This window comes from Protobothrops mucrosquamatus, unplaced genomic scaffold (genome assembly GCF_001527695.2).
Source record: "Protobothrops mucrosquamatus isolate PMUCROS unplaced genomic scaffold, P.Mucros_1.0 scaffold1130, whole genome shotgun sequence".
Lineage (NCBI taxonomy): Eukaryota > Metazoa > Chordata > Lepidosauria > Squamata > Viperidae > Protobothrops > Protobothrops mucrosquamatus.
This window is the reverse complement of record NW_015387348.1, coordinates 340,913-350,111: the sequence shown is the minus strand read 5'-3', so window position 1 is coordinate 350,111 and position 9,199 is coordinate 340,913. Positions and strand designations below refer to the sequence as shown.

The following is a 9,199-nucleotide window of genomic DNA, read 5'->3' as shown; positions in this document are numbered from 1 at the left end:
ATGTTTACCTTAGTGGGGACGGAGGTGAGGCCAAAGGTAGCTGAAAGAGAGAGGATTAAGGGCTCATGTTTCACCTGGTTCTCCTCCGGCGCAAATGGATTTACGTGGACGTTGCAGCAGAGGCTGCGCAGGCCTCGGACGCCCCTGCGCCATTCGGAAACACCCATTTTAACTAACAGGAAAAGGGTTCTGAGTTACAGTCTCAACTTACCCACAGCAAGTTGTTTGTAACACCCACTTTGTACTCAACTAAACGCTTTTCCTTTCTTTGTGACTACCTCCTGGAGAACTGTAAAGTCAGTTGCTTTTTAAGCTGTGATTTTTTTTTTTTTTTTTGCTTACATGGTTCCGTATCCGTTTAATCATTCTGTTTGACAGACTATTATGATATCCTACAGCTTGATGTGTGCATGAACCCAACCAAGGATTGTTGTTCAGGAAAGAGAGTCTTTTGGGGGGAACAAAGTTAATCAGGATTATTTCCCCCGTTGATAGTAGCAGCAGGGATTTGGTTCATTTCTGTAGAAATAGTTGGGGGAGCAAGTACTTGGAGCCCCTCCCTTCTCCGCCCCCCCTGCCCCCCACTATCCTAATCAGGGCTGCTGGGAAAAGTCTCCAGCTTCCTTGCCTACCACCACCCTTTGCAAAGAAAAGTGGCAGCTACTATATCACCCATGTGGGGATAGTCTGGACCTTGCAGTCCTCTTCAGGATCACTTCCCGGCAATCCGGGGGCCAATCAGATGCGAGCAGGAGATTACTTTCTTTGTTAAGCAGATGGGTCTCATTGATTTGGCTCTGTAGAAATTGGAAGAACAGGACCGGAAAGCTCTAAACATTAAAGAACAACTGCAGCGAGAACATCGGTACCTCAAGCGTCGATTGGAGCAGCTCTCCGTGCAGGGCCTGGAGCGAGTCCGCACCGACAGCCTCGGATCAACGATATCGACGGATTCGGAGCAAGGTAGGCGGTTCGAATTCTGCGATCTCCCATCTAAAAGTATCCGCGCTTGAAATGCACCGACAGGGGCAGGGTGTGCAGCAGGAAGACTCGAGGCCATTCAAAGCTACCCAACTTCTTTTTGAAAAACAAAATTTCAATAACAATTGGTGATGGGCTGGAAAAATAAATGTATTTAGCAGTTAGAGAGAAAACCGGTTGCTGCCGAGAAGAATGAAGCCAGAGGTGCAAAGCGTCAAGATTCAGCATGTTCTTTGCAAAACAAACGACAGCTCAGGCTGTGAGCCACGTCTTGTTCCCATCCAATTTGAGGTAATCCTGCAACAATTGCCATGTTAATGTTGGACCATGTCCCAGGACCTACTGAGGTGATTGTTGCATTGTTACTATTATCGTGCAGAATGAATAGTGGACTTTATTCTTGGTTACTAAAGGTAAGAGTTAGTTTGAGAAGTTGGAGTTACCCTTTCAGTCAGTGTTTCTCAACCTTGACCATTTTAAGGCATGTGGACTTCAACTCCCAGAATTCCACAGCCAGCAATGCTGGCTGTGGAATTCTGGGAGTTGAAGTCCACATGCCTTAAAATGGTCAAGGTTGAGAAACACTGCTTTAAGTGCATTTATTGCAAGTGGAAACTCTTTTGTATACATATCCTAACCCAGGAATGTCCAATCTTGGCACCTTGGAGGCTTATGGGCTTCAACTCTGACGCTTCCCTCCTCTTCCCCTGTGTAGAGGTGGACATTGAAGGCCTGGGCTTCACCCCGGCCGAGATGGACAGCAGCGGGAGCGGCAGTGACGCAGAAGACAGCTTGCAAGGCAGCTCGAGCGACAGCGGCTACGCCCGGCCCCACAGACGCCACGCCCGGCTCCTGTAGCCTCCGCCCCAGCGGCTGGATCTCCCGCCGGAAGCCCTTCCCCCCCCCCCCCCCGGAGGTGCCATCGACCGCCGCTCTTCAGAAAGCGCCCCTGGGGAAGACGCCTCTGCCTGGGGTTCCCTAGCCTGTCGATAATACCGCCGTAGAAATCCGGGGTTTGGGATATTGTAGATAAAATTTTGGGTTAATGTTCCTTCGCCTGCCCCTAATGCAAGCGGTTCCTCACTGAGGGGCTCGGTCGATCTCTCCCAGAGGTTTAGAACTTCCGCTTTTGAATAAATTACTTGGACCCATTTTGATAAATTGTTCTAGATGTTAAAATACGCAGGGACGCTGCCTGGAAACTAACACATTCATGTAAAGTTTTAACAACGTGGCTTGGCAAACGAGTGGGCACCGGACTTTTATCCCCGCACACCTCAGCCGACGTAACTAACCCAAACTGCAAAAATTCCCTTTTGTGTGCATTGTCCCACTCGCAGCTGCTTTGGAGTCTTCGAAAAGGAAAAGATGAAGCTGTTAAAGCAGGCTGCCATTTTAAAAAATAGTTTTGCAAAGACTGTCGCGGTCGGCTCATTTCGGTCGTTTTGAGACAGGGAGTGTCCGACGCTGATCCCTAAAGAGGAGGAGGGTGTGTGGCTCTTCTCTAGAAGAAGAAGAAGGAGGAGGAGTAGGAGGAAAGCCGGTTCTGTTAATCAGGTGACCTGCAACGACACAGCAGCTCCCCCTGTTTCGTAGCAGCTCATTCCGGCTATTCTAGCAGCAGCGTCGTCCTCCTGGCGGCTCAGATAGGGAAAAGGGCTGGGCAGGATGGACTCCTGGTACCCCAAAGAGCCTGGGGCTGTCTCTCCTTGCAGGTTTTTAGCAATAGCTGCACCGCACACCTTCCAGCACCAGCTGTCCATCCTCTTCCTCCTCTAGATGTCCAGATGGGGTCCCCGCTTTCTTAGAACCGTTCATGGGTCGGACGGAGGCTGACTTGTGTGCCAGGAAAGCGGGGGAATCCCAAGAGGTTTCAGTGCAAGGAAGGAGCCAGACAGGCAGAGGGGGTGGGGGCCTTTGACCAAGGGCCCCGGGGTCCCACGGCTTCTCTCCTCTTGCAGGCAGAAAGCTCCCGTACCGAGGAAGGCTTGGCGGGAGCTCTTGGCTTCTTGGACCGGATGACAGGCAGTCCTCGGCTTATCGCCGTGATGTGACCGACCTCTTTTGTGAACAGCTGCCATAGTCCTTAAAAGCAGTTGTTAAATGAACCAGTGAGTTAGCTATGGGCACAGTGTTCCCCCCCCCCCCCACAAAAAGCAAGTAAGTGCTACTTTTTGACAAAGCTGTCATAAAATAGAGGTTGTTCACCACGGGATGCTGCAAACAGACATAAATGCACTGGTGTTGCCGGGCACCCAAAATTTGGTCATGTGACTGCAAGGGGAGGGGCACAGATTGGAAATTAAAATTTGGATCTTAAGTAGCCTCAAGGTGGGTCCATCGTAACTGAACGGTTGCCAAGCGACTGCTCTTTAAGTAGATTATACATTAAATATTTCAGTATTTTTATTGGAGGATTTTGAATCGCATGACCCCGGGTAGGATAATTAAAGCAGCGTTGTTTGCTCAGTTTTGTGTTGTTTCTCTTATGTGGAGTTGCCAATAAACTTAAAGGAAAGTTTAGCTTTAAATTTCAGTATTGATACTGTGATTTATATGCTATGCTGGCAGTTTTCAAAATAACAAAACGCTCTTAAGATTGCCTCATTCGTTTAGCATTCATCCAGCGTTTTAGAATGTAGTTACTCCTCTTGTAGCAATATGGCAAAGTTGTAATTGAAAGCAGTTTAAGCTTAGTGAAGTAATTAGTCTGGCTTGCTGATAATTAAAAATGGACCAATCTTTGCATTTGAAAAAGGTCTTTTTTAAAAAAAAAAAGTGATAGAAAGCTATATACTCTCTAGCCAACTGGTTTATTTCCTATAGGTATATTTCCTATAAAATAGTCTGTATTGTATTTTCCTAATTCTTCTGAACTACTTAACTAGAGAAAGGAGATACTGAGCCCAACCAGAGTCTCAGGGACTCTTCATGCTTATCATATTGTGCCTTGTTAACTATTTCCTTCCTTCCTTCCTTCCTTCCTTCCTTCCTTCCTTCCTTCCTTCCTTCCTTCCTTCCTTCCTTCCTTCCTTCCTTCCTTCCTTCCTTCCTAAGTCAGAATTCTTGGCGGTGTCATTTTGCCTCAGATGAAATAGTGAGCTTATTTTACCTTTCCGCAGATGGGAAAAGAAACCCCCATTCCCATAATTCCCCCCCCCTTAGTGGAACGCGTAATGCTTGTGCCTCTTGGAGAAGGGGGGCACAAGAAACTCCGTGCTCCCTGCTCCAGAAATTGGTATCCTTCCACCCAAGAGTTCAGTCAATCATGGCGGTTTAAATGGATGGACGGATCCAGTTCGGATGCGCCCCGGTGGCCCCAGAGGGAAAAGGCCGGGGCCGGCGGAGGAGCTTGACTCCGGGGCGGGGCCCGCTCTTGAACCCGGGGCAGGTTGCAGGATCAATTCAGTGCCTTTGGCTATTAAAATCCAAAACTACAATTATGTGCTTTTCCGCATTGAACATTTTTAATCTTAAACAAAAGCATAGCCTGCTAGGATGGATGGAATTAACACGGTTGGTTTCTTTATGTTTTTCCCTTCGGTGCTACAAGACAGAAAATTAGGAATTCAGTTCTGGCAGCTCATGACGACTCTCAGTTTGCTTCTGAGTAGCCTCGGATTCGTCCTCAAGAATATGATGGGTTAAATTACCTTTTGTAGCCGTCCCTCCTTCATCCGGGAGGAGAGCTGTAAGGCTATTTCTGGCAGCTGCATTTAAGATTAATAAAATCTGTTACGTTACTTTGCTATTTTTTAGCATTATGAGTATGCTAAACTCATTGTACATTTCTAAAGTCCCCACGGGGAAGGGTATACAGCAATATAAGGATTGTGTGTGGCTGATTAAAAAAACAGCATTAGTTACTAATTCCTTTTGATTATTTTTGTTCCAATTTCCAAATCAGTGGTTTTTCTTCTAGAGGCTTTAATAACCATGAATAGGGGAAATTGCTAGTCATGTTAGTTTCCCATTACAATATAATGAATTTACTCATGGCTTTTAGAATGTTTGTTTCATGAAAAGCAATTCTTGCACAGAACTTTCCTACCGGAAAAAAAAATATATGGGAGAATGGAAAAGAGACTTTGTGAAAAACATCATTGACTTTCTGCCATTCTGATGTTTTTAAAAACATGTGTACAGTTTAATGAACTCTTCCATGCTGAGTATCAGTGGCTTTGTAGATCTTTTATATTTTCAATAAAGATTATTCAATATTCTGAGCTGCAAAGTGGTTTCTGGTTTTCACTTAATCATTGCTGCTCTGGCTGAGGCTTCAAGGACCGGGCCCCGTTAGCAAACCCCACTCCTGTTGCAATGTTAACACATCCCACCACAGAGCAGATATGGGTGTAAATTCTGCACACCAGGGGGACTGTTGAGAACAGTTTACGTTAAAGCTAGTTGTATAGATTAAGAATTGTCTGCTGGATCATTTAATTAAGGAAGAGGCTGAATGTTAAATCAATCTTACTTTTAAAAAACACAAAAGAAAATAGATATCAACGCAAGAACAAAAAACATTTAGCAGAGTATACGATATAAAAAGCATGCCGACAGAAATTTGCTGGATCTGTATTTTGTTTCGGGCAGTTGAGATGTGATTTCGCAGTGAAGACATCGGTCGGTTGCCGTGATCAGATGACCCTCTGCTTGCCTTTGGGTCGACAGGTGCCAGCACTAACTGCAGGGAGACAGGACCTGTTAGATCAGCCCACCCAGGGGATCGATGGACCCCATCGAGTCCTGGGAGCTTGCAGCTTCCCTGAAGGATCCGGTGGCTGGTTCGGTCCGATTGCTCCCCACAGGGGGTGGGTTGGCTGGGCCAAGGATCCCTCTGCTCCTACGCAGCCTCTCCCTGTGTGCCGGTCCTGACCTTGGTTGAGGGGGGCTGATGGTTCAAGGGATGGAAGTGCCAGGAGAGCCGCTGGGAGCCCCACTGGAGGGAGAGCCGAGGCGAGTCTGACACCCACCCACCCATTTTAGCCCTTGTGCCCTTAAGGGCAGGGGGATGTCTTCCTCCGCCCTTGTTGCGTCTGCTGACGCTGGACCCGTGGCTCTGATCAGAGTGGCCCCAGTCTCTGCGCGGTAGGGAGGGAACCCTGGAATCCGTTGGGCTGTCTGATGGATAAAGTCACTTCACCAAATTAACCATTTTGTTAAGCATTTTTTTCAAATTTTATTTGAACAATCAACCAGTCGGAGAGCTTGCCTCCAGAAGCTGTGGGGGCTCCATCACTGGAGGCTCTGAAGAAGAGACGGGACGGCCCCTTCTCCAGAATGGCGGTAGGGTCTCCTGCTTGAGCAGGGGGTTGGACTAGATGACCTCCAAGGTCCCTTCCAGCTCTATTCTGATTGACTGATTGCTTTGCTCCAGTCTAGACTCTTAATTGGGCAGGGCAGGTCAGGTCAAGGTTGTCCAGGACAGGGCCTGGAGGCGACTCCCAAGGAAAGGGACGGGCCCTGGGTCAGCTTGGCCACCTGTTTGGTGGATCTAGGTCAGGGATAGGCAACCTTGGCTCTTTTATGACTCATGGACTTCAACTCCCAGAATTCCTGAGCCAGCATAGCTGGCTCAGGAATTCTGGGAGTTGAAGTCCATGAGTCATAAAAGAGCCAAGGTGGCCTACCCCTGGTCTAGGCCACTCCGGGGGGAGGGGGAGGGGGGCTAACAAACGCATGCAGTACTGTTTCTTAATTTCTGTTAAGGATTTTAATCAAAAGATAAAAACAAACAAGAACCAATGTAAAGTTTCTTAAAAGGAGGAGGGGGGGGGAGAAAAAGAGAAAAAAAGCCAGAGGTGGGTACATGTCATATCTAAAATCACAAAAAAAATACAGAGCAATGTGTAAATTCATAGCGCACTTTTGAGAATAATTTGATCCCCGATGCCTAGAATAGCATTTTCTCACAAGTCGACATTGGGAGGTGGGAATAAAACCTCTTTTCACAGCCACACTTGTTAAAGTAATACCCTGTGTAACGGTTCCTTAAATAAAGCTGGAAAATGGTTGTAAATAATAGAGAATGAATGCAGGGCATTAAAATTTGGAAAGCAAATAAAGTATATTTAAGATTAAGGGTAAACCGTAACATTAGAAGACTTCTTATCATTTTCTTTATCCCCCCCCTTTATTGATATTATTATGAATATCGTTATTCTGTTGCTGGGAGCTTCTGCACCGGACACAAATTCCTTGTGCGTTGTCTAATCACACACTTAGCCAAATAAAGTATTCAATTCAAATTCAGTTCACTATGTTGAGTCTTGGTACCTGGCCTGTATCTCCTAGTGCTATTTAACACTAAGGCTACTGTAGTAGCCTCTAGGGAAGAGACCTGCTTTGTGTTCACTTGTAGTAAATCCATTCTTGGTTTGTGCCCTTTCTTTCTGCAGCCTTACCATTAGGTAATGTTACATTATGATAGAGGAGGAGGAGGAGGAGGAGGAGGAGGGAAAAAAAGATAATAATAATAATAATAGTAAAGTTGGAAGGTACCTTGAAGGTCATCAAGTCCAACCCCCTGCTCAGGCAGGAAACCCTATACCATTTCGGACAAATGGCTGTCCAGTCTCTTCTTAAAAACTTCCAGTGTTGGAGCATTCACCGCTTCTGGAGGCAGGTTGTTCCACTGGTTCATTGTTCTCACTGTCAGGAAGTTTCTCCTTAGTTCCAGGTTGCTTCTCTCCTTGATGAGTTTCCACCCGTTGCTTCTCGTCCTGCCTTCAGGCTCTTTGGAAAATAGCTTGACTCCCTCTTCTTTGGGGCAGCCCCTGAGATACTGGAAGACTGCTATCCTGTCCCCCCTCGTCCTTCTCTTCGTTAAACTAGACAACCGCAATTCCAGCAACCGTCCCTTATATGCTTTAGCCTCCAGTCCCCCAATCATCCTTGTTGCCCAATCATCCTTGTTGCTCTTCTCTGTACTCTTTCCAAAGTCACAAAGGAAGAGTGAGTGAGCTGAGAAGGAAAAGCCAGTGGAAGTTGTGGTTAGATGGAGTTGATGAGTTTCCCAGAAAGGTGAGACGTTTATGGGGCAAAAGAAAAGATGTGAGATGGTGGATGGACACATGGAAACAAGGGCGGTGCGCAAGGTTAGAAAAAAACAAACTCATAAGATCTCCTTTTTTCTCCCTTAAGTTCTTTTGCCCACTAATTCTTGCCTTTTTTTGGGGGGGGCACTTTTCAGAATATAGTTTGCCCTGAACAGGAACAGCATATCAAATCGGTGCTTTCGGGAGGGGGGGGGGGAGACAAAGAAAAACTAGAGCAAGGAAAGGTGGGAGACAGCCCTGGAGGGCGACTCAGGTATTCTTGCGTTGTGGTTCTCACATAAAGTGTGATTAGGAAGGATGGTCTCTTGTTTGTTCTGAAATAGTGATGTTTTCATGAATTCCAGCCCAGGCTTCTCAATGGAAGAGCTCCTCATGAAACTGGTCTTTGCACTGAATTTATTACCCTGAATATTCAGAGGCTGCAGATAACACCAAAAGCTTAGTCGAGAGGAATAAAATTGCAGCTGAAAATTCAGTGGAGGGGGGGGGAGAGCAAATGGTTGGAAACTCTGCTGCAGAAAAATGCAAGTTTAACCTGAATTTTTTTTGGGGGGGGGGGAGGGGCTGCTTCCCTATTGAATTTTAATTTTTTTTCTTTTTGGTAATGCCTAGGTCATTTATTTATTTGGTCAGGTGCATACAGTATATATGTATAGCATATCTATAGAGATAGAGAGAGTGGTGGGATTCAGCCAGTTCGCACCACTTTGGCAGAACCGGTAGCTCATTTTTTGTTGCCCAGGCCCAGAACGGACTTCCGGAAGTGGGTTGTTCACCTATTTCAGGGGTAGTCAACCTTGGCTCTTTTATGACTCGTGGACTTCAACTCCCAGAATTCCTGAGCCAGCCATGGTATGCTGGCTCAGGAATTCTGGGAGTTGAAGTCCACGAGTCATAAAAGAGCCAAGGTTGCCTACCCCTGACCTATTTGAATCCCACCACTGGATATAGACAAACATACCTTATTTATTAAATTTATATGCCACCCATCTCAATCTCTCTCTCACACACACACATACACACAAAACACACAAATGTCACATGCTCAATTTATTGGGGTGTGGAGGAGTGGAGAGACAGAAAATCCCTCGGAGGGAATGCAATGGAGACAGGCATCAACACTTAAGGATCTTAAATAACACTAAGTCTGATTCTTG

At 46.3% G+C, this 9,199-nt stretch overlaps 1 protein-coding gene across 1 annotated transcript in view; it reads left to right on the top strand.

The window, feature by feature from the left end:
- Positions 1-1,839, top strand: part of MXD4 (MAX dimerization protein 4) — a 9,110-nt gene extending 7,271 nt beyond the window's left edge. The window contains exons 5-6 of the mRNA XM_015820442.1: positions 804-963; positions 1,697-1,839. Coding sequence (XP_015675928.1) covers positions 804-963; positions 1,697-1,839 — 303 coding nt within the window. The remainder of the gene's footprint in view (positions 1-803; positions 964-1,696) is intronic.
- The last annotated feature ends 7,360 nt before the right edge of the window (positions 1,840-9,199 follow it).